Genomic DNA, 27,002 nt, shown 5'->3' with positions numbered 1-27,002 from the left:
GGTTAAGTGTCTGCCTTTGGCTTAGGCTCTAATCCCAGGGTCTTGGGTTCAAGCCATATTAATATCTCTACTCAGTAGAAAGTCTGCTTCTCCCTCTCCCTCTGCCCCTCCTGTTCATGCTCTCTCTGTCTGTCTTTCTGTCTCTCTCAAATAAATAAAATCTTTTTTGTTTTTTGCAGATTTTATTTATTTACTCATGAGAGACACAGAAAGAGAGAGGCAGAGACACAGGCAGAGGGAGAAACAGGCTCCCCACGGGGATCTTGATGGGAGACTCCATCCCAGGAACCAGGGGTCATGCCCTGAGCTGAAGGCAGATGCTCAACCACTGAGCCACCCAGGTGCCCTCAAATAAATAAAATCTTTAAAAAAAAAATCCATACAAATCTTCACTTGTTTTCAAAGAAGCCTCAACTCGTATTTATAGTCAAAACCTCTATGCTAAATAATATATTACTATAGCATTAATCTTGGAGACCAAAATGACCCACCCCACCCTCCCAATCTCAAACATTTGAATAAGCCAGAAGACGTTCTCCTCACCCAAGTGGTAGATTTCACTTAAGACCCATTATTTTAGTCATGCTTCTTCTGTTTTTTTTTTTTTTCAGAGTACTTGTCAGCATTTTCTCTTTTCCATTCCTGCCCCTAAGATAACAGATTGGAGATGGTGCTAAAAGCAGAAATTTGGCCTTTGCCTCACCCTCAGAGACATGATTTAGGAACTTGCTGGGTGTTATCAGTTATTTGTACTTGACCTGCAGGCCAGTAGCTGGAGTCTCCAAGGAAGGAGGGATGTGAGTTCTATACGATTCACGTCCTGCCAGTTAACAACTAGAGAATGACAAAGACTGAAGTGATCCTGACCGTGTGTCCATGTTCAGACACATGCTGGGCAGCAGAGAATGTCTTTTCTGCACTCAGAGGCCAGGACATATTTTCTCCATGATGGATTCTGAGGCTATATATATATATATATATATATATAATGTATATTATATATTATATATATAACATATTAATATATAACACACATACATATTAATATACATATATTATACATATATAATTTATATTTATATAATTTATATTTTATATATAATTTATAGCTTTATAAAAACTTAACATCTACAAAATACATACAAAGTCGTGAGCTCTCATAGTGTTTACATGTATACTCTCAGGTTGCATATAGTTCATATAAATAAACTTAAATCTTGGAACTGGTGTATCTCAGTCATCTCCATGACAATCCCCTTGAACACTGGGAAGCATGGGAGGGTATATTTTCTATGACTGGATCTAAGTCAACTGTCAAAATTCAATTAGCTTTTTTTTCTTTAGTCAAAAAGATTTATTACATTTTTTCTACCCAGAAAATTTCTGTCTAAAAACTTACAGTTTTCCAATTAAGAATGCTAAATGGTAAAGAGAAGTAGACTTTGTGTCCTCATCTGGTTATAATTGGGTTCATGTTGGTTCTGATGAAAATTTTTATGAATTATATATTGTAATAAATATTGCTTTAAAAATGAACAACTCCATATTATACATTTCAAAATAATAATAATAAAAAAATCCAATCTTAACCTGGATGTCAAAAAAGTAATTACAGGATGAAAAAAATGAAATATATATTTTAATTAAACACATCAATATCTCACACTAAATAAATATATAGTTACTGGCATTTATATTTTTAATGATTCAATAATTAAACCTGGACATTCTATAGTTTTTCTATATCCTGAATTTATATTAGAAAAAATAATATATAGACGCATACATGTATTTTTATGCATAGATCTGTATCTGTCTGATAGTTTGTGTAAAAAAGATCATACATTATTTATTATGCAGTAGGTATTTTGACTGATGCATTTAATGTTTTAATCTTATTTACGTTCTTTTTATGTTACTTTCACGACAATAACAACTTTTCCTGCCGTAAAGTCTAATATCTACAGATGTCTTACTCATTAAAATAACAAACTTTATGATTTGGAGACAAGTATGTTTTATTTGGTAATAATTGTGCAAATAATATATTACTGACTTTTTAACTGAATCAAAATCCTGAGAGCTACCAACAGTCAACATAAACATGCTTGGTAGATATTTTATTAAATCAGAATCACTTTAAAATATTGCTTAAAATATCTAAGAAATGTTCTCAGAGAAAGTATTAATGTCCTTATTTCTATGTTTGAATGCATTTACCTTGCAAACAGTTCTCTTACTCTCTTACTACAGTTCTGTACATTTCCTATAAATGAAGAATCTCTTTTCATCCAATGTTGTCTATAGAGTGCTTTCTTTCACTTCAGTTGTTCTCATTTTTCACTACAAAATTATTATACAGAAGAAAGAGACCAAGTGGGAGAAGCATGAGTATTTTGCCTAATGTGAATTAACCACATCACTTAATTGATTTGATCTCATAATGTATTATTTAGATCAGCTTGTTGGATGGTTTTGTCATTTAAAATTCAAGTAATGGAAACCATCAGCATTTTTCATTAGATTATTTTAATAGATGGACAACCTCTGCTGGTATCCTTAGTGCTGGTAGATGGTCGTTTTATCACTGTATGGAAAGATTGTGCAGAGAAACTATTTCACCTTTCTATGACGGCAGGTACAGTTCCTTTAACATGTCAGGTACTATTTCTTTTTTCTTATTTGTTTGTGGACAATTTTCTGGGTTATCTCTAGGAGATTTTAGGCTAAACACAGGCACCAAAAGCAGACTGCCTGTCAAGAGGGAGATTGACAAAGAGAGACCTGAAGGCACTACGTAAGATTAAGTCTTGACTCTCCCTCGTGGCTGCATAATCCTGGACACGTTTTTCACTTTTAAAAACTTAACTCATATCATTAACTTTTCTTAATAATGCACCTTGCTACTTTATTTCTAAAATTGAGAAGATACTATACAGTCATTATAAAACTAAGATGGGAATACACGTGCAAATCACTTGGCGGAGTATATGACACATAGTAATTTACTAGTCAGGATCATTGTCACCATCATCATATCAGAGTGGTAGGAAGTTCTGGTGTCTCAGGAAGCATCTCATTTGCAACAAGAAAACAGTTAACTGCTTACACATGCATGGTATGAATGCACGTGCCATGCAGTTCTCTTTTTTATCTCTGAACAGATTTAGAGAAGGAAATGGATGGAAATGAGTATTTAACAGTGTCCCATACACATATGTACACACCTGAAGCCAAAAAAAAAAAAAAGAATGATTAGTAAATTTTAAGAAATTGTCTTGTGTGTTTTTAAGCAATGAGAAATTGTAGCTCATGAAATTCTTTCGAAGGAAGTTTTCTATTTTTGTTTTGTTTTGCTTTGTTTTTAGAACAATTGCTTGACAGGCATGAACAAATAGAGCTAGTTGTGTGAATTCACTTATTTATGTATAGAATACACATAGTCTATACATATTCTATACCTATATACATATATTTTACATTGAAAAGGCCATCGTTTCGGGCAGTAATGTTAGGTCACGTCTGCAGTTTAATTGCTTCACATAAGAAATATTCTTGCAAAAAGAGCATTGACTTCTAAAGAAATGGCTTTTCTGTGTATAAATGCATTCTGTCTTTTTCTCTGAAGGATGTAATTCAAGATGACAATACAGTAAAAAGGGCTTGACACAATGGCATGCGGAATTTCAAGGGGATTAATTTCTTATTCATGCAAAGATGTGAAAAACCTCTCCTTTCTAATGATTCAAAAATCTCTCACACCTGTTATACTTTCAGACTATAGTTCAAAAAATGCATGTAATACAAGGAAAAATAATTTGATCATGGTGAGCTGCTCAGTATATTTCCCTTGCCCTCTCATTTCTCTGTTTAGGAATAGAGACAATTCAACAGATGCCATGTGACCTTTTTGCAGGTATTCTAAAATGTATGGTTTTAGAGTGGCAGGTAAAAGAAAAGAATAACTCTTCATTTTAATGTTATGTTAAACTGGAAGGAATTTGAACTTCAGAGCAAAAAAAAAAAAAAAAAAAAGAAATCTGCTACTTCACATTGCTGATTTCAAGCTAGTTACTTAACCTCTCCAAGGCCTCAGTTCTCTTAACAGTAAAATGCAAAAAATATAGAACAGAGTGTCCTGGTGAATAGGGAATAAGATAACAATAAAGTTGCTGACAGAACAGGTACATTTTCCAAAAGTTCTAGCGCACTCATCCCTCACATTCCTCCCCAGTGGTTCTCATTTAGATGCCCTCACACCTATGTGTTTGACCTTGAATCAATCCCAAATAAGCCTATTGCCTTATCCAGATTCTCTTTTCACTGGGTAAGATCTAGTGATCCTCTTGTCTCAATAGGATCTGAGCACACCACCTTGGCCTCCTAAGTATAATTTAGCCTCTTTCTCATGGAGATATTTTCATTTCCCTGTACCCTAGATTGTTTGTCTGGATCTCTGTCCAATTTTTATAATCCACTCTTCATCCATACCAATGGCAAGTGTATCCTTCCACTGAAGAGCCTCATTACCATCCTTGCGAATACGAATACGAATACTGATCCTACGTAGGAATAGCTCTATTTCCTATACCCCAGATGAACATAATTTACATCCACAAAATGCAAAACAGGACCCAAGTGATATCTTTTATATAAAAGTAGAATAGTCTCCCAAACTATTCCCCTCACTTAGTTATTATAGCTTGTCACAACTAAGAAGTAAAAATAATAATAATAATAAAGAAATAAAAATAATCAATATTTTTTGAGTTGGGAACATATTCTTTATCAATGTCAAATGTTAGAGAATCAAATACACGATTTCTTTCTACTCTTTTAATATTTATATTTGATCTGTTTCCCTTAATAGCAAAGTAAGAAAAAGTGTTGCCATAAGACTCTCTCTGCATTATTAATTATAGCATATTTATATGAGCCATTTGTCACATATATCTCATTTGCTAAAGTATGATGACTTCTAATTGCTACTCATAACATTTGGCCATTACACTTTCTGATCACTAAGTATAATATCCCCACTAAGAAAATGCATGTTGATGATTTTGAGAGAAAATGATAAAGCAATGAAAGATAAAAATCCATACAGCTAAAGGAATAAAATATCCGTTTGGTTACATATTCTCAGTGTTCTGTACTCTAGCAAATGAACTCAAACTCTCCTACTGAGATCAGAAGAGGAAAATCATTTTGTTTTTGTTCCCTAAACTGTTCACCCAAATGAGTATCTAGAGCTTCAGTCAAGTTCCTTGTGTAACCAGTGATAGAGACTTTCAGTTTCTGTATTCTAAGTCCCAGGAACACTGAACTAATCCTTGGAAATGTACCAGAAATTGAAACCGGTACTGATTGGTGTTAAAAGTAATACCGCGAAAGAAAACTAGATGTAACACAAGTGAGAAGTATTCATTTTCAGTAAGAAGCACAGAGTTACAGAGAAAATACAGGTGTGAACCATTCTATTATCATAGGAACTATAACAATTTTCACCTATTGCAAAACTAAAATAAAAGAAGACTAAAATAATGTTAAATAGCATCACTATAATATCATCTGATGCTTACATGGAAATGTATGGAAATGATTCAGCACGTACAGTAGTTAAAGAAAAGGCAGAGAATTCTTATGCCAATAGCATGATAGAGCAAATACTATGATGGCATATGTGTCATAAATATGAGTCTTAAATCACAATGGAACGTTCATATTTATATTACTTTTTCAAATAAGAAATTGGAGCAAGATTCTAACCTATTGAGAAGACTTTAATAAGAATCAATAACATAAGACTCTGTTAAATTACTGACTTGTATTATTTTATATTAAAGTCCTGCTGAGCATGATTCTAATGGAAAATGAAACTCTTAAGTCATTTAATTTTTGTCTATTGGCTTCTGCTGCCTAAAGACCAAAAGTGTCTGGAAAAGTATTATGATTTCTATAACATTCAATGAAATGTGAGAATTATTATTATTATTATTATTATTATTATTATTTTCATTTTTATTTTTTTTAGGCCATGCTAACTTAAACTCAACAGGAAAGCACCTACTTTTGGGGAATCGAGGTGGATTGTCATTGACATCGGTGAGGGTGATGTTGACTACTGTCGTTCCGGCTAACCCTCCTAGTTGTCCGCCCATATCCTTGGCTTGGATGAGGACTTGGTATTGTTCTTTGACTTCCCTGTCCATGTTTGGCAAAGCTGTTCTAATCACACCTTGAAGGAAAAAAATAAATAAATAAAATAAATATTACAAACATTCCGTTTTCTGAGATCAGATAGTCTGCAACAAGAAAATGCGTCTATCCATCTATCCGGATTCACTAGCAAAGACATACTAACAAAATTATGTACCTTTCTAAAAGTGAAACATTCAAAAGGTCCAATAGTTAGATATAATTAAACATGTTATGGGAACAGCTGTATAATGAAATGCTGTGCTGCATAGTAGGATATGGTCAAAAACAATGGATCAGCTCTAGAAGGTGGCCATTCATTAAGTCAACCAGGTCAGACATGATTTAAAAGGAATGATTCTATCTGTAAGAGGAAATGAAATTGTTAAACAAGATCAATTAAATATGTACTCAAAAACTAGGTGGTTACACTGAGTGTGAGGTTCATATAAAGAATGCTATTTTCTTCTCCATTCTAATCTTCATTTTTTGAAATACATTTATTCCTTTAACATTTTATTTATTTTTTTAAAGATTTTATTTATTTATTCATGAGAGACACATGAGGGTGGGGGGCAGAGACACAGGCAGAGGGAGAAGCAGGCTCTATGCAGGGAGCCCGAGGAGGGACTCAATCCCGGGTCTCCAGGATCAAGCCCTGGGCTGAAGGCGGCACTAAACCACTGAGCCCCCGGGGCTGCCCTCCTTTAACATTTTAAACACACAAAATATCTTCTCCGGGTATTTTATTTCATCCCTCAGGATTCTTCTTAATTATTCTAGCCACAGAAATTTCACTTAGATCTCATTAAGCAATGCCACTGCAGGGACCTTGTCTCTCTTATCGCCAAGTTACTCTAGCATCTAGGGCAGCGTCTGCCATTTAGTAGGCACTCAATAAGAAGGTGTCAACCAACTGACTAGTTGAATGACTGGCTGAATGAATGAATGAACATATAAACAATTAAGTTCACAATCATGAATCATGCAGTGTATATGCATATCGACATATCCCACTCATTTTCTGCCCTTGTCTCCAAGGATAGAACTAATTTATATTTATATTTATTCATAGTGAAATAACTAAAACCTCCTGGATCTGTTGCAAGTAAAATTATGAATAAATTTTATACTATATTCCAACCTATAGCCAATGGTTTTAGAGAGAGATTGCAAAGCATTTGTCTTAAACCCCTGTATCTTTAATAGTGTTGTTTGTTAAGTAACGTAGCATATATGAATAACAAATATACATACTGGTCACCGACACAAAGCATAGCATCCAAAACCCCAAAAGAATATCTACTCGCATTTTTTTCTGCCCCTTCCACTATTGACTTACCAAATGCTGTCTTGTTGCTAATTAAGAATTAACTCTAATCTGAGATTTCTTCTGACCCTCAGCAGGAAATGGTTGCAGAAGAGCCGAGCTCTACTTTTTTGCTACTGCTGTTTACCCATGCATTGGTCCCGACACTCTATTATTTCCATCTGTTTTTCCTCTCTTCAGCTCGGATCCTTAATGTTTCACCCCCAAGTCTCTTAGTTAAGATTTTTCATCTCTGCCATTTCAGTGCCCTGGTCCCACATGCCTTAAGTTACATGAATTCTGCCTGCCTGCAAATGATTAAATTTTCTAGATAAACATCTGGGTTTAATTTACATGCATGCTCTAGTGTCCTGTTGTTGACTAGATTTACCTTTCCCCAGTTCATTTCCAATATAGAAATTATATACATGTATATTTATACTTTAATATATAATTTTACTTTACTCAGTTCATTTCTAATATGAAAATGTATAAATTTAAATTTTATACTTTATATTATATATCATATGCATGTACATTAAGATGCTATGAAAAAGAGAGGACATGGGCATCATCACACTTATTTAAGACTAGGGTTGTTTTGTTTTTGTTTTTCTGGTAAGTCGTTACAATTATCATCAAGACATCACTGCCCTGCCCTCCTGTTCCAACCTGTGTCTGAGAGGTGACCTATCTGGTGCTTTTAGCCCTCCCTTAGTGTCATGTCCCTGGAATGGATGACATCTGTTCGAATTTAGAGAGAGGAAAGGACTGCATACGTAGTTCCAAATAAAAGCACTGATAACCATGATATGCTGCTTCTACTCTACCACCATTTCCACTCAAGAGCCACTACCTCAGAGAAATAAAATATGGCATTTGTAGAATCTTTTTCAGAGTAGACCCTGGGAAATCAGGCAAATTACAAAATTCAAACGTGAGAAGAGAATCTTAAAACATTGTGGCCTATTGTAACAGCCTGGTGAAGAATAGTCTCTTTTCCAAGTAGTTCCTCTTCTTATGGACCACCCAGTTTAACAACTACCTAATCTCTGAAGCCAAACAAACAAAAACGGATTGCAGGGTCTTGAGGGAGGAGCAACGTTACCAAGGATGGAGCTCAAGTGCTTCTAGAGTAGAACAGAACCCGCAAAAGGAAGTGCCACATTCTGTAATTTCCTGTCTGAGGTTTAAGTTCATGCCTTCATCCCTATTTCTTAGTATTTGTATATAAAAACATAGCAATAGCCTTGCATGATAATAGCTGAGTCTTGCAAATTGAATTTTGCAGGACAGTACGAATACTCCATAGCAGTAATACCACAAGATTGAATTAATTAGCTTTAATTCTGAACCAAACCTTATTTAATAGAAAAAAAAAAAAAACAAGTGGGTAGGCAAGTGTACACTGAATCCTGGTATAATTTGAATGTCTTGTACCTGATGAACTTCCGAGCATACGTCATTGAGATATTAGAGTAAATACAAGTAAGAGAAGAAATAGTGGGGTTTTATTTCTGCCAATATGAATGGAATTACACAGTCAAGAGAGTTATACATGTAATATATCAAAGGACACCGCTGTGCCACGGGACACATTCTCTCTCTGCAGTGACCCTCATGTTGGATGCAAGCCCCTTAGTCTTGAGGGATCTCAGCTTACTTTGCAAAAATCGGTTTAACACTGATAATATTTTGAGATGAAAATAATGCAATATTTTGTAAGAAAAATCATAAAATATTACACATGCTAATCTAGTATATGGTTTTTCTTTCTTTCTTTTCTTTTTTTTTTTTTTTTGGAATTGAGGATTGGAAGTCAGGACTCAGACATGGACTCAGCATTTGCACTAAAATATGCGTTTCATTCAGGCAGCGTCATTAAATTCCATGGTATAATGGTGAACACTCCTCCATCTGCCACTGTACACCCTTTTCTACACTTCATACACTAGATCCACCTCATACACTTCTCTAGACTTCTCTCTGCTCTCTGGCTTTTCAGTTGGGATGGGCCCAATTGGCAAGGGATCGAATGGCAGAAGAGAATGAGGTTGGTTTTTCTTTGCATGGAGAGCCCCACACCCACATGGTCTCTGGCTATGCCCCGCACCGCACAGGTCTCCAGGCCCCTACCGTGTCCTCACTTCTAATGTCCTCAGCACAGCCACCTGTTATGCATTCTCCAGATTCAACTGCATTCCACATGGTTTCCCTTCAGTCTGTTTGCACTTTAAAAAAACAGTCTTTTTGTGAAACTAATTTCAAATTACCGAACTGGGTGTCCTCTGCTTCAATGTGGATAATAATCGATACAGTCTCTGTGCAAGGTTCTTTGGCGAAATGTACCTGCAATGGGTATGTGTTCAGGTGAGGGTCAAGGAGACCATAAGGAAATACACAATGAAGCTGATTTCAGATGGTGATTCGTGTGATAGGGGAAGTGAAATCAAGTGACGGTGGTGTCAGGAAAGTCATCTCTGGGAAAAGGCTTTCGAGTTGCAGTGTCAGAGAAGTGGAGGAGACAGACCTGAAAAGAACACCAGATAGAGCAACCCAGGGAGGGAAGTAGGCAAGTCCTTTGTAGGAGTAGGGGTGGTCCCTCCAAAGCATACCAGAAGAGTCCATGAGGCTGCAGGACATCGCTATGGGAAGGACAGGTAAAATAAGACCACAGAGAGGAAAAGAAGACATAACATAGGGATTTCAAAGACAAATGAACTCTCTGGGAAGCATCTTGAAAATCAACCAGCGTACACAACTAAAAGGCTTCTGCACAGCAAAAGAAACTATCAGGAAAATGAAAAAGACAATCCATGGAATGAGAGAAAATATTCACAAATCATGTATCTGATAAAGGGTTAATATCCAAAATAGAAAAGAACTCATACAACTCAGTAACAACAACAACAGCAACAAAACAAAATAAGAAAATGAACAACTTGATTTAAAAATGGGCAGAAGAAATGAACAGATATTTTCTCGAAAAAAAAGTTATACAAAAGGTCAACAAGGACAGGAAAAGGTACTCAATGTCGTCAATCATCATCAGAGAAATGACAATCAAAGGATTATCACCTCACACCTGTTGGAATGGCTGTAAGCCAAAAGACAAGAGATAACAAGTGTTGGCAGATGCAGAGGAAAGGGAGCCCTTGTGCACGGTTGGTGGGGATGTAAATTAGTGCAGCCACCGTGGAAAACTGCGCCAAGGTTCCTCAAAAAAATTAAAAACAGAAATATCATATTTTCCAGTGATCTCATTTTTGTGTATATACCCAAGGGGAATGAAAACAGGATCTCAAAGAGGTCTCTGCACCTTCGTGGTCATTGTAGCATTATTCATAAAAAAAAAACAAGATACAGAAACAAGCTAAATGTTCATCAAGAGTTGATTGGATAAAGAAGATATGGTGTGCACACACGCAACACAGACACAGAATGTTAATTAGTCAGGAGAGTGAAGGAGACCCAGCCATTTGGCACCGCATGGATGAACCTTGGGGACATTATGCTAAGTGAAACAAGAGAGCGGTAAGAAATATTCTATGATATTATCCATATGTAGAATCTAAAACAGATGAACTCAGTGAAAAAGAGTAAAATGGTGGTTACCAGGAACTGTGGAGTGGGGGCAATGGGAGATGGTCAAAGGTACACACTTCCGGTTATGAGGTGGATACCTTCGGGGCATCCACTGTACAGCACGATGATTATAGTGCATATGACTATATGATAGGCTTTAAAGCTGCTAGGGGAGTAGCTCGTAAAAGTCCTCACCCCAGAAAAGGGATGGGAATTATGTGATGAGATGGAGGTGATGGCTGACACTGTGGTGGTAATCATCTCGCAATATTAAGGGCATCGCATCAACACCTTGTAATCTTAAACGTACACAGTGTTGTATGTCAATTCGTTCTTAATCAAGCTGGAAAAAAATGTTAATTATTATTTTGAGACTACGGGGAGCGAGAGAGGAACAATGCAGTGATGGGGTCTGCTCTCCACTCACTCAAGATTAGAGTCCCAAGTCTATTCTTGAAAGAGACGTCATGGTGGCGAGGCAAGAGTGTGAACCACGTTAACACTGTTCCTCTACTCAGAAATCCAAGTCACTCAGAGTAAACGCTTCACATAATCTCCACCTTCCCACTTAACGCTCTGATCTTACCTTTCACAACCCCCTCCTTTGGTCACCAGGGCTTTGCACAGTCTCTTCCCTCTGTGGGGAATGTTCTTCTTGTGCTTTATGCATGAACAACTCCTCTACTTCCTTCATCTTTTCTCAAAGCCCTTTTCATAGGACTTTGTTGGTCTTTCTGAAACCTACAATTCTATGCTGATTTAGTTTCCCATTTCTTCTGTAACAAATTGCCACAGACCAAATGGCCTAAAGGCAATACAAATTATTATCCTCTTTTGGGGGGTAGGGGCAGGGGCAGAGTTCAACAACAGAAATGTATTTTCTCCTAGTTCTGGAGGCTGGATGTCTGAGATTAAAGTGTTGGCAGAGTTGGTTTCTTCTGAGGCCTCTCTCCTTGGCTTATGGATGGCCAGCTTCTCCCTATGTCTTCACTTGGTCTTCCCTCCAAATTTCCTCTTTCCCCCCCCCCTTTTTATTTTTTGAACTTTATTTAAATTTTATTAATTAACATATAATGTATTATTGGTTTCAGAGATAGATGTCAGGGATTCATCAGTCTCACATAACACCCAGTGTTCATCACATCATGTGCCTTCCTTCATGCCCACACCCAGTTACCCCATCCCTTCACCCCCCCATCCATGACCCTCAGTTTGTTTCCTATGATTAATAGTCTCTTCTGGTTTGTCTCCCTCTCTGATTTCATCTTGTTTATTGTTACCCCTCTTGCCCTATGATCCTCTGTTTTAGGTCTTAAATTCCACATATGAATGAGATCATATCAGAGAAAGACAATTATGAGACTTATCCAACAATTCTGGAGGCCAGAAGTCCAATATGGGTCTTGAAAGCCAAAGTCACGGTTGTGGCTAGATGCATTCCTTTCTGGAGGGTTTTCGTCTTCCAAAAGATGTCTGACTTCTCTAGCCCCTGACTTTTTTTTTCCTTTGCTTCTAAGGCAGCAGCACAGCATCTTCAAATCTTTCTTGGACTCTGACTTGCCCACCTCCCTCTCTCACTTCTAAGAACATGTGTAACTTAACTGGGCCCATATAGACAATACAGGATAACCTCCCCACCTTATCTGCAGGTGAGTAGCAACTCTAATTCCATCTGCAACTTTAATTCCCCTTCCTTATGTAATATAACATAATCATGGGTCCCATGGACGAGGACGTAGACATATTTGGGAAATCATTATTCTGCTTACCACACATAACCCTCCCCAGCACTCCCTATGCTCTTTCTCTACTTTATCATTTCCTCCTTAGCCCTTACTGTTATTCAAAATAAAATGTATTTTGCTTACTTGTGTTCATTTTGTATTTCCCTAAATAACATGAATATTCCTGAAGGTAGGCAATTTTGCCTTTGGGTTTTTTTGTTTGCTTGTTTGTTTGTTTTGTTGTTGTTGTTGTTGTTGTTGTTGTTTTCCTGGTAGGAGACCTAGTTCTGGAGCAATGCATAGCATATGGTAGGCACACAATAAATATTAATGAAATACATAAAATAACATATAGCAATAAGCTTAGGTAAATCATGGAAAATTACCATACATCCTTCAAAAGAGATGATAATTGAATATGTTACTAGTAATTTTGGTCATTATTGATGGTTGATCATGAGACTACTCATGATATTGAGTGACCTGGAGTGGTTAGTATAAATCTATGTGCATGATAGCTGGTATATCATAAAAAAAAATTAAATACTATTTTTACCCCTGAAAACGATATATCTTAGTAGATCACAGACTCCAGTGTTGGCCATGTCATGATTAACTTTTTAAAATACAAAACTAGGGATCCCTGGGTGGCGCAGCGGTTCGGCGCCTGCCTTTGGCCCAGGGCGCGATCCTGGAGACCCTGGATCGAATCCCACGTCGGGCTCCCGGTGCGTGGAGCCTGCTTCTCCCTCTGCCTATGTCTCTGACTCTCTCTCTCTCTCTCTGTGACTATCATAAAAAACAAAACAAAACAAAAAAAAACAAAAAATACAAAACTGAAGGAAGCATTAGCAAATATATTTTAACGCTCAAACCTTTTAGGAATTGCTAATAGATGGTGGAATAGAAAAAAAATAATTAGAGCTAAAGATGGAAACCTTAACTTTAGCACTGACAATGGAAATTTGCTGTTTTTCAATTCCTCAGCTAAACTGTATTTAAAAATACTTGTATAAGACCTGCTTTTGCAGCAATTGATATGAAAACCCACTGAGTTTTCTTTTCACTACAGTCTTAAGTGAGCCTAAGATGTGAAATGGGGTTTTCAAAAGCTAGTTCAATCTTTAAAAATATTAACAGAAATGTTGTGTCTATCACTGCACATTGGACATGTATAATTTTTAAAAAATGTTGTCAATAATGCAATAACATATTTTAAGGACAAGAAGAGTTATCAGGTTATCTTCAGGAGGAAGGAAATCTAGAGACCCTCTTCCCACCTAGAGTAGACCTTAACTACTCTTTGGGACTCAGAAGTCACTTCTCAGGGTCTCTATCCTCAGGAAGCCATCCGCTCAGCCTGCATCAGTGCCTACCAGCCATACTATGTATCAGAGAATTTTATCCTACAGAATTCAGCTGTAATCTTCTGGGGACCTGGTGGCCTCCTTCCAATAGAGGAGGATCCATTTGAGGATCTACTAGACTCATCTTGGTATCCGAGGAGCAAAACACCTGTAAGGCCATTGCTTCTAGAGAAATATGCATCAAATGAACAGATAGATCCAGCACCACCAGCTCATCGTTCATCATCTGTTTTCACCCTCCCACTAATGGGAAGCTCACAATCTCATGAGGCACTCCTCTAATTTACGGACAAATACTGACATCTTCTTCTATGTATATAAAACCCAAATTCTTTCTTCCTGCAACTCACACCAACCATTGACAGCCTTTTTCCTCCCAAGCAGCAGCGAATACAGCCACTCCTCTACTGCATAACAGCTCTACCACTTGCCCAAGTCATGCATCACATGCCCCTGGAGTATTTTCCTTTTAGGGCCAAACATTCTCAGGTCTAGCTGCTCAAATGTGCATTCCATGATTTCTAAAATAAGGCAAGTCAGGTTCACGCAGAGTTCTCGGGGAGTGAGACGATGCAGGATACAGGTGAATCATTCACAGGAGCACATTGTTAGTCACACGATTTCACTACACATGTGCAAGACATTACCAAATAGGTAATATGCAAAACAAGAGCTTAATGATTGTCCATTTCCTTGACCTATTTTTCCAGCCTTATACTTATTAGTATCTATTGCTTTCCTTGCTCTCCCCGTGTCCATAATCAGACCTTGTCTAAATGCAAAAAGTATGAAAGGCATGACGACTGTGTGTAGACAAGCACTCTTATTTTGCTCTTGGAAAAAGAATGTATTCTTTCTTTCGTCAGCATCTCAGCACTGAGGTGTCTGAATCTCTCAAACTTTCAAACCTGACTTAATATCCAAAGCATTTCAAGCCATGAAATACTGTAGATATTTATATGGCAGTACCAAAAGCAGCTCAAAATATAGTCTCATCCATGCTTTAATTACACTATAGGGATAAAAACACCAACACATTGTTAAAGACCTAAAAGAACAAATAACAGAAAGACAGGAAGTGTCACGCAGGACAGAGGCCTGGAGATTACAGCTCCTGAATAAAAGGAGACAGTCTGACTCAAAGAGTAAAAATCTTCAGAAAATGTCAGTTCTCTCTGTAACATTTATCAGATTTCCCTAAACAGACGCTAGGATGGAACCACAGAGCATGAAATATCGGAATGTGAATAAAAGGGAAAAAATGTAGCTCATGCGTTCAGTGCTGGCCCCACTCAATTGTTTTCATATGGATCTGTAAAAGCATATATAAATACATAAAGACTTATAAATATACATGGTTTTTGACAATTCACATAAATGAAAAGATATTGACAAAAAAAAAACTCTGGATAGGGATGGCAGTGGTGGTTGCACAACAATGTGAACGTTCCTGATGCCACTCAAACTGTACACTTAAAATGGTTAATATGGTAAATTTTATGTTACATGTATTTTATCACAACAAAAACATTTAAAGTTAAAAAACTGCTGAAGTAAAATGAATAATGACACTTTTTCAATTAGGGCTCAGATCATGTGGAAAAATAGAACACACCGTCACCACGTAATACACAACATACCAATATCTGGTTACCCAACTCAGACTAGTTTTTGAAATCATCTAGGGAACAACTTAAGTATTTTAAAAGGATTTTAAATGTAAATTAAGACATGAGGTCAATCATTTGTAGCCATATTTGTTTTCCTAAATCTATCATCAATACTATAGAGATGTCTAGCATCCCGATTCCACGCACTGGGTCAAACATAATGCCTATGTTTAATGTTTTATGTATTATGGATGTTTTGGGACCTCTGGGTGGCTCAGTGGTTGAGCGTCTGCCTTGGGCTCAGGGCGTGATCCCGGGGTCCTGGGATCGAGTCCCACGTCGGGCTCCCTGCATGGAGCCTGCTTCTCCCTCTGCCTGTGTCTCTGCCTCCCTCTGTGTCTCTCATAAATAAATAAATAAATAAACCTTTAAAAAATTATAGATGTTTTTCTACTGTATAAAAACATTAAGTATAAAATATGCATAATATAACATGCTAATATGACACATATTTTAATATTTTATAAATAATAAGTATGATGAGTATAAATGCGATTTAATGCCATAGATTTGGGGCACTTGAGTCTCAATTGGTTAAAAGTCCGATCAAGGGTTTGAGCTCAGGTCCTGAGATCAGGGTCCTGGGCTCACTGGGGAGTCCACTTGAGATTCTCTCACCCTCTAACCTTCCCCTTCTCTCCTGCCCTCTCTTTCTTTCTCTCTCAAATAAATAAAGAAATCTTTTTAAAAAATGTTTTATAGATTTATCACATCTGAGGCTTCAAAAATATTTAATAATCACTCAAAGTATATTTTTATGAACGTATGTGAATTTTAATTCACAGTAAATAATTTCACAGTTAAACCAAATAATTGCCAAATTAGCCAATTTTTAAGAGAACTACTATTTCTGAGCTTATTTGATACAACTAGCATCAAATTATACTGCTTACAAAAAAGCTTGCTGTATTCACTCGGATAGAGATGCTAGGAATGTTTGTCAAAAAGCAATATGACCAAGGAAATGTGTTTTATTTTCTCATTCCAAATGAATAATAAATGGCTATATTTATCTCTTCATAAATATTTAGGCCCCAGAAGTTCTGATGAGACTCTCCCTTTAAAAATTATTTTAAGTGTATTCTACATTCAAACGTGGAAAATTTTAGATAATATTAGTTTTTCATGCATTTTATTTAATAACGACAAAAGGAATCATAAAAGGAAGCTATATAGCTGGAACAAATGGATACTATTTCTGAGAAACTGCAATTATCCTTGATTTTTGATTTACTCTTATGTACCACAAGGTGATAAATTTGACAAAAAGTCTTCTTAATGGTCTCTGTGCATGAAGAACTAGTTATCATTCTATTAATGAAGTGCCTCATCATCCACTCTTTTCCTGTCTAGTGGTCTGAGGCATTGTTAGTATCAAGACTTCTGTCTCCAGTGAAAATCAATGCTTCAAAAAATCTATTTCATTGTTTATGCCAGAGTTGTTTCACCTTTAGTTCTAAATAATAAGCATTACATAAAACATAAATGCGTAGTTATTAAAGGCATAGTATGAATATCCACACTCTCCCGGAAGAGAATACTTTCTAAAGACGTTAGAACTCATCTAAAGTTGAAATTGAACCAGTAAAGCCAAGGGGACAGGAAGTGTTTCGACTGATGTAATTATTGTCCGTCTCGTATTAATTTCACTATAATGATTACATTCTTAATCTGTGCTCTATGCCTAAGTTCGTCTTTGTATGTTTTTCTCTTACTTTTCAGCTAGACACTGCCTACATCTACTGTCATTTCATCCCTATTAATTCCTTCATTTTTTTTTTTTAGTGTCAAGGTATTTTTTAATTGAATTTCAATTTGTCAACATATAACACCCAATGCTCTTCATCTTTCTTCTCCCACACTTACTCTGAGTGTGTAAACTCACCCATTCTATAGAATTAATCACAACGACCCACTTAAGTGTACTCTAACACTGAATTCCCTCTCCACTTATCTCTACATACCTTCCTTTCTCTTTTTTCCACCTCCTCTGACTCTGAGAAGCACTTCTCAGAGGCTGGAGAGATCTAAGACACTATATTGCCCATACCTCTGTTTCTAGTTAGACTATCCATTATGGTCAAATTGCAAAAAAGATGGGTTAAACATAGAAGGAATAACCCAAAATGTTTTCTTATGAAAAAAAGGTTTTATTATATTTTACATAATTTCCCTTCACTATTTGTCTATATATTCAGCCTGTTGTCCAAACCATCTTCATCCTTCTAGAATTTGGTGCCATTATAATTTTCTTTCCCCAAATTCTTTCCCCTACAATTTTTCCTTTTTTTTCTATAAATATGATTCCCCACTTAAGCGACAACTACCAAAGTTCCTTAACACTGATACTCCCAAATATCTTATCTTCATTGTCATACTTCTTGAGAATTACTCATATTGCAGGTGTAACTTCCCTATCATGCATTCAGTCTTAACATTTGACACCCTGGCTTTTGGTCTCTGACCCTCTTTCCAAACCAAAAGAACTTCTGTGTCCTTAACCTTTCTAGATTCCCATCTTAAAGGATTGATGCTGTCTGTCCCCATTACAAACTACTCTTTTTTAGGTTTACAAAAGGGAGCAATTTCCTGCCTTATTCCCATAACTTTTTGCAGACTTCTGTCCCTCTATGGGGTTAATGAGAACAGTAAGAAATGAGAGAATAGCAGGTTCGTTTGCAGGAAGTTTTCCACAGGTTCTCTGTTTCAACTTGATTGACTTTATGTGTCTAGGTGACATTAAAACATGGCTAATTATTAATTAACCTACATCTAATTGGTATTCCAGATTCTAGCACACGCTGATGGGGAAGTGTTACTTTTGAAATGGTTAGCCTATTTGCATATACGGTGTGAAATTAATCCTTTTCAACTTGATATCACTCTTTAAAAATTTACTCACAAATTGAAAAAAGTAACATTAGTCTAGTACGCTAACCATTTATTTCATTTTTTAAGCTAATGTAATGAATAATATTGAATTCAATATTCAATATCTTATAATGTACCATATAAGACCTTATAAAATAGCTGTCACTGTGGAGTTTTGTTTTAACTGTGTCATGGAACATCTATCTGATCACTGGTCAGCATGGCTGGATCTCATTAAAAACTATCTAGCATTCAAAAACCAGATTCTCTAGAACAGAGGGACCTCATTTTATTTGAAAGGGAATATAAAATCTTCTATGTGTGTAATATCCTGTCCTTTCTATACTTCCCAAAGATTCATATATATTTGGCCCTGAAAACTGCCATTCAAATGTTTTGACTTAAAAATGACACTAGCTTCAGGAGCTGGGTGGTTCAGTTGGTTAAGCATTTGCCTTTGGCTCAAATTATGATCCCAGGATGCTGGGATTGAGCCCCACACCTCTGCTCAGCAGGTTGCCTACTTCTCTCTCTTCCTCTATGGCTCCTCCTGCTTTCTCTCTCTCTCTCTCTCTCTCTTTCTCTCTCTCTCTCTCTCTCTCTCCTCTCTCTCTCTCTCTCTCTCTCTCTCAAAAAATAAATATTTTTTAAATGACACTAGCTTCAAAAGCATAGACCAGAAGAATTAGTGATCTGAGTGTTTCAAGTTTGCCAACCCTCTCCTCTCTTCTGCTAGAGGCAAAAGTCAGTATTAATCCCAATCAACTATCCATAATCCCTGATAAATACAGCAGTAGAAGCTCCGTGATGTTAACACATGTTGATAACACCCAAAACTGCATATAATTGAACCCATACAAGAAAATATGAAATAAAAAGCTATTTTATCCAGGAGAATAAAAAAAAAAATAAAACATGCCCAGGCTTTTGAAAATTTAAAATAAATCATATGGGGAATCCCTAACTTGGGATTGGGACTTGACACATATATGTGAAATGGCCCACATTTACACAAAGCTCAATCCAGGGGAAACGGTTCTGCAGCCATGAGGTAAGTTCCTATATTCCTTTGCTTAATGTACAGCAAACAGAATTTTTACTGCATTTTTAGAATAGGTAAGTTCCCATGCCAAGATTTAATTAAAGTTTAAATATTTGAAAGGGGTGGTGATAATGTTGTCTCTAATAAAAAATTTACCTGTCTTGGGATCAATAGAGAAATAAGGTTGTCCCTGAAGAATGCTATAAACGACTCTGGCACTGTTTCCATAGGTCGGGTCATCCGCGTCTGTGGCCTTGACCTGGAGCACATATGCACCTGGAAAATAAGACAGGATGACTCTAGCATCTTTGTTTTACAGAGCTCAAGGTCATATCTTTTATCTGCTGGACTCCATTTGTCTTTGGAATTTGGCATTACTCAATGATTCTGTGAAAATATGATGCCACTGATAATGATGTAACTATTATAAGCAAAATGTTGAGCAACAATATAGCTGTTAGTGCAAATGATACATATTTTAAAAATCTATTTTAAAAGCTATGTGCGCTTTCCAGTAGCTAGATGATTGAACTGAAAGCCATCATGATAGCTTTATTGATTTGTACACCAAAGAACACATGACACTGCTTACATTAGCTCATCTGCTTACTATAGATGCTTTAATTTCATGATTAGGTTATCAATACAAAAGTTAAAAGGTTTGAAGTCTTACTGAACCTTAGAGGTCATAAGTAACTTGCACTGCTATTTAAAAATCAACAACTACAAGAAAGCATTAGGAAGACTTTACTTAGAACAGAATATTTGAGAAATTGAGGAACCAAAAACAATTGCAATTATAGCTACAGGAGCACCTCGAGGCTTCAAGGATTAACCTCAGGATTCAGTGACAAAGGAAAACATTGAAGACAATCCAAATTCTCCGCATCTTTTCTTGTGTTTTGACTAAGAAGTTAAAAGGCGATTTTTCTTGTATTTTTGTCTTATATATACATAGTCATAGTCTTTCTCTAAGAGCTTTGTGACTATGTCTAAATATCCTGTTCAGTATTACTATACTAAGTTGAGAACAAAGTAAAATCAAAATTACCAAGTTCAATATAAATAAAATCAATTCTGTTGCTGATGGCTAGAAGGAAATCTCTACTGAGCATAAAGGGGGTGATAAAACACCCAAAGTTACACAATGGACAGAATGCTCTGACTCTTGGAGGCATTGAAAGTAACCGCTCAATGTTGGGAACAAAGGATTTCTCCTTTCAATCATTTATTCATTCAAGCTTTTCCCTTAAGGCAGTACAAACGTGGAACAAACTAAATCTTAAAGGTTTACTTGCAAGCTGAGAGAATGAAATGTTTCTTCCCCTCTACCTTTTTGTCTGTTTGTTAGGATGGTAAGAAAAAAAAAAAATAATGATAACTTTCAGTAGACATTCAATACGAAATAGCATTGACTAGGTATTCAATACCAAATGCTTTATCTTCAGAATGCTTTTGGTGAATTCTCACTATCTCAGGATATGAATGATAAGTTTTATTTCAACAATCTTTCCCAGGAAAGGAAACTTCTAGAAGGTAAGTAGGCAAACATTTTTGAGATGTCAAGAGTGATAGCATCCCTTATCATCCACCCTCACCATCATGAGCATCATTATCAATATTTGCATCATCATTAATAATTATTTCACAAATAGGCATTAAGGACCTATATTAAATGCTCATCAAAACGATGTTCTCCTTTATGTTCTAGGAACGAACAGATGAAAGACTAAATTCCCCTCTTCCCTCCTTTCTGTCACACAGTGATTTTTCTGGTATGACCTGGATCATTCCTATCACTGCATTACACATGTGCTGTATAGGCAAAGTCTACAAATATTAAATAATTCCCTAATCCTGGGCATAAATATTGTAGTTTAAAAGCTGTGGGTTGTTCTTCCCTAAGGATATATTTGAAGGAAAAGATGTTATATATCTACTAAGAAATGTTTACTCACAAATTTAATAAATTTTCACCTAATTCACACCATATGCTCAATAAGAGAGACAAAGATGAATAAGATAATATCTTCCCTTTTAGGGAATATTTCTTAATTCACTGCTTTAAATATATGAGTTTAAATTTTAAAAGTGATTGACATAGGACATTTAACAGCACTTTTGGAGGAAAATATTTTCCTCTATACTTAGGTAAGGTTCATATTAATATTATAAACAAAAATGTAAAAGGAAAGATATGATATTTTTCATCTTTGTATTTCTTATTGAGCATATAGTTATAGCAGCATTATTTACAAGATCCAGATTATGAAAGCAACCCCAAAGTCCATCAAATGAAGAATGGATGAAGAAGATATCTTTGTCTCTCACATACACACACAGGAATATTACTCAGCTATCAAAATGAATGAAATCTTGGCATTTGCAATGATGTGAATGGAGCTAGTGAGTATTAGGCTAAGCAACATAAATCAGAGAAACACAAACCCCATATGATTTCACGCATATGTGGAATTTAAGGAAAAAAATGAGCATAGGGAAAAAAGAGAAGGGAATGCAAGATACAGATTCTTAACTATTGAGAACAAACTGATGGTTACCAGGGGGGAGGTAGGTGGGGGATGGGTGAAATAGATAACGGGGATTAAGGAGCGCACTTGTGAGGAGCACCGGGTGCTGGACATAAGTTTTGAATCACTAGATTGTACATCTGAAACTAATATTACACTAGATGTGAACAGAAATTTAAATTAAAACTTTTTAAAAAATGAGTTCCCACTCAGTTACAGTAGAGATTATCTTTGGTTTAGAGAAAAAGTTATTCACAAAGAACCACATAAGTTATTTGAGAGTTCTTACATCTTCCTCTATAGGTTCTCACAGGAGCACAATTAAACATCAAATCAGCTTGTTTTGCTGGATGCTCCATGACTTTTTAAAGACTAATGCGAAGACAAAGGTTCCCTTCATTGGGAAGACTTGGTTAATCATCTGAAGCATGCAAATCCCAAAATACTACCTTCCGCAGCGCTTGGATAGCACAGCAGTTCCTGACTCTACTGAACACTGAGTATCCAAGAGGTGGAAGCAGGGAGTTACACCAGAGAGCGTGTTTAATGTGCAACAAGGAAACAACATGGTCAATGATGGCCACAAAGTGTGGCGTAGTCTGCTTGTATGTAGTAGTCCTCCTGGGATTTATTCTCTTACCACCCAAATTCAGGGACAACAACGTAACCCCTCCAAACCTGGGTGTGCAGAGAGAATGTAACCCACAGAGAAACCATTCCTATTACCCAGGTGGAGATGGAGTGTGGAATATGCACTTTAGAGTCCTGAGCCATTTATATTTCCCATTTGCTCTGACCAGTAGTCAATTCATTCATGTAATTTTTAATAATAATCACAGTAATCACTTAAACATTTATTTTGTAGCAACAGTTAAATTCTAAATTTTCAACACTCTCTCTACGTAAGATATAAGTCAATACATCTATAAGCACACATACATAGTAGAACAAGGAACAGAGTAAGTGAACATTGCTCGTTACAGAGCTGTGACCTGGAAAGAACAGTCACTAGGAGAAGTCTAGTTGATACAAACTGCAACTCTATAAGAGTTTCACTGAAATAAAATATTTCATAATTATAAATATAAAAAAATAAATATTTGTGAACTAGTATGAGAACCAATCTGGATATGATCTTTAGTGTACATGGATGTATTCGCCAATTCAATCAATCACTCATCTATCAAATAGCCACTGATTTCCTCTAATATGCCCGGCACACTGAGCATGACGCTAGGGAAGCATGAGGAACAAGCTGAGAGGCCAAAATTCTCAAGAATGATATTTGGTCCAGAGGGGAATCAGAAAAGGAACCGATCCTGAAATAAACAAGTGTACAGATAGCCATACGTATACATACGTACGCATGATCTTCCATTCTGAGGAGTGCCAAGAAAGAAAATATCACTGTGTGAGGAAACAGGGAGTGACAACGCGAGGGACCTTATCTGGTGATCAAGGGAAAGCAACTTTTGGGAACTCTCATATATGTGGAGACTTGAACGCAGGGAGGGGTGTTGTTGGTTTGTTCATGAGAACTCATGCCACTCAGAAGCCCCAGAAGGTACAACAAGGCCCCGAGACCCTGAATTGCTGAATACACGCTCATTACTTTGAGAGAAGTCGTTAGAAATAATTAAACCACTCGGGGGTTGTGTGCATGGTCTGACCTCATGAGCTATATGTCTGAATTCTCAAGTTGGAATTAGTAAATCAAACTCTATGCCATTTATTAGTGTTTTCCACATAAATGAGAGAAAAATAAACATTAATTCACTTAATTCATGTGGGTAATTTGTCTCCCTTTAAAGGTTTTTTTTATACCCCTCCAACATCTATTTATCCTTATCTTATAACTGTCTACTTACCCTCTAACCTATATTTCAATTTTTATTTTCATGAACAAGATGGAACTATTCACATATTCTTGAACCATACTTTACACATGATTATTTACATTATTTATATTAAACAATATATTGGGCAAGCATGTTATAAAAGCATATAACCATTATGAAAATAATAAAAGTTTATAATCATTATATTTAACCAATCTCCTTTCAGTGGACACTTCAGAGAATTTGTTTGATGTTGTTGTTGTTGTTGTTTTTCCTATTATAAACACATCTGCAATTGGTAAGTTCCTACCACTGAGATAGCTGGGTGCAAAGGCATAGGAGTCAGACATGTCAATATATATTGTCAAGTTTACATTCCTGCCAACCTGGCATTTTTCCCAGTATTCTCATCAGTCTTCATTGTTCTTTGTAACTTTTTACATTGTGAGTGAATTTAAACACCTTACGTTTATCAGCATTTTTATGTTGTGTGCTTGGGTGTACGTATATACATGGTATTCATATTCTTGACCCATTTTACCTTCATTGTCTATATCTATCTGTCCATCTATTAAAAGTGTGTTTACTAGCTTATTTTGACTTTGTAGTCTTTTTTTTTTTTCATTTTGTGATCCCTTTATGTGGTTTTCCTTTATGTATGTATGTGAATGGGTGTGGAGATGTAGGTATCCTTATCTCAAAAATATTCTATAAATGTGGCTCATGATACTCAGTGGTTTTAATTAATGTCTTCTTCCTAATTATCCAACGGGCATATGAGTTCTGGAACCTAGAGCAGATGGGCCAGCTGGCTCTCTTTTTTTTTAACTTTATTATTTTATTTTACTTTATTTTACTATTTTATTTTATTTTATTTTATTTTATTTTATTTTTTTATTTTATTATTTTGCTGGCTCTCTTAATGCAACCACAATAGCTTACTTCTGCTCACATGTAGGTCATGTGATAGTCATACTCTAATTATCTGATTTCCTTCAGATTAATAATATCAACAAGGATGAATTTTTAAAAAAAATAATCTCACACAGTGCCTGCATCTTACAATGAAAGAATTGAAGCCCAGGAATGTTAAAATCATTCTTGTTGACTTTATTTTTATTTATTTATTTTTAAGGATTTTATTTATTTATTCATGAGAGACACAGAGGGAGGCAGAGACACAGGCAGATGGAGCCTGATGCGGGATTCGGTCCCAGGATCCTGGGATCACAACCTGAGCCCAAGGCAGATGCTCAACCACTGAGCCACCCAGGTGTCCCTCTTGTTGACTCTAAAAGACACTCATACAAAATGGTAGAGGTGGAAGTAGAACTGAGCCTGAACTCATGATTTCTGCCCAAGTAGACTAACTTGCTGATTGACTCATTCCTTCTTTCAATCAACAAGTGTTCAGAACCACACACAATATACCAGGTATTACTCTTAACCATAAAAAGCAATGTGTTGCATAACTTTATTCTGGCAAATGGCAACTCCACCATAATATTTTTATAGTCTATGCATTTTTACACTCGGGGTGTAAAAAAATTTGCTAGAAATATGTTGAAAATATAAACAGATAATGGGGTGCCTGGGTGGCTCAGTCCGTTAAGTGTCCGACTCTTGATTTTGGGTCAGGTCATGATCTCAGGGTCCTGGGATGGAGTCCTGCTCTGTGTTCAGCAGGGAATCTGCTTGAGATTCTCTTTCTGCCTCTCCCTCTGCCCATCCTCCTGCTTGTGCTCTCCATCTGTCTTTCTTTAAAATAAACAAATAAATCTTTAAAAAAAGAAAGAAAAATAAGTGAGTTATATTTAACATGTGGCTTCTCTAAAATCTTTTTTTAATTCCCTAGATGTATAAAAATAGTCTATTCATTGAAAATGTCCTTTCCTTTTTATCACCCCTGCAACTGTCTCAACTGGTTTGGCTCCTCACTTTCAAAATTGCAAGGCTGCATGGCATCCTAACTTTTCCCTCCTCTAGCTCCTTTCGCACAGACTTATTTTCCCATAACATAAGGTTGATCATGTTGCTCCACTTCATTAAAAAATAAGTTATTTTTTAAAAGGCCCTAAAGGGTTTCTATTCCTACTGAAAGAAAAATCACCTAAACTCATTTGCATGACAGGAACCAGTTTCAGAATCTCTGTGGTTTAGTTTCTGACCCTGCTGCCAGAGACCCCATATGGAGCCGGTACGTACTCAGTTACTATGGAGCCAAGGCTCTTTCATGGCTCTGTATTCTTGCCCAAGTGACCCTGCCACCTGGAGCTCTTTTTACATCCAGGTTGCCATGACATAAGTCCCAAATAATGCTCATTGGTTGGATACATACAATACTGGTATGAACGTACAAAAGACACACATACCATACATACCATAGTCTATCTATGGCCTTTAGGGTAATTTTTGACACTACATTGTGAGTTTCATTTAACTTGAATTTCTAAACTACATCACTGTTCTCACTTAAGAAAGCAGAACCAAAATGAATGACCTTACATTAGAAAAAAAAAAAATCACATAAAAGCAAGATTTAGCCACAATATGAAATGCATACCCAAAGGGAGTTAATATAAGATTTTTTTTTCTGAATGATTTTAACCCTCCTCGAGACCCAAATATAAGTCAGGAAAGACAGACAAATCCTATCAAGAGAGACATAAAATTTTCTTTCAACTTTTGCCTTATGTATGCATTGTATTATAACTAAGAAATAATGCAATTCCAGTTAGAAAGGTGCAGAATGAGAAATACACAGACATTTCTTTCCAAATAGGACTGGGAAATAAATGTACATTTTATTACATAAAAAAGACATTAAGCAGCAGAGAATGTAAAGCAGAAGGGTTTTCAGGATCAAG

General features: G+C 36.2%; 1 protein-coding gene across 3 annotated transcripts in view; it reads right to left on the bottom strand.

Annotated features, from left to right (window-relative positions):
• CDH12 (cadherin 12) overlaps nt 1-27,002 on the bottom strand; it is a 1,036,190-nt gene that overhangs the window by 67,994 nt on the left and 941,194 nt on the right. For all 3 annotated transcript variants that reach the window (XM_038535417.1, XM_038535416.1, XM_038535418.1), the window contains 2 exons: nt 19,923-20,042; nt 6,071-6,238 (listed from right to left, as the gene is read on the bottom strand). In XM_038535417.1, coding sequence (XP_038391345.1) covers nt 6,071-6,238; nt 19,923-20,042 — 288 coding nt within the window. The remainder of the gene's footprint in view (nt 1-6,070; nt 6,239-19,922; nt 20,043-27,002) is intronic.

Source organism: Canis lupus, chromosome 4, assembly GCF_011100685.1.
Source record: "Canis lupus familiaris isolate Mischka breed German Shepherd chromosome 4, alternate assembly UU_Cfam_GSD_1.0, whole genome shotgun sequence".
NCBI classification, from domain to species: domain Eukaryota; kingdom Metazoa; phylum Chordata; class Mammalia; order Carnivora; family Canidae; genus Canis; species Canis lupus.
This window is presented reverse-complemented; position numbering and strand designations above follow the sequence as displayed.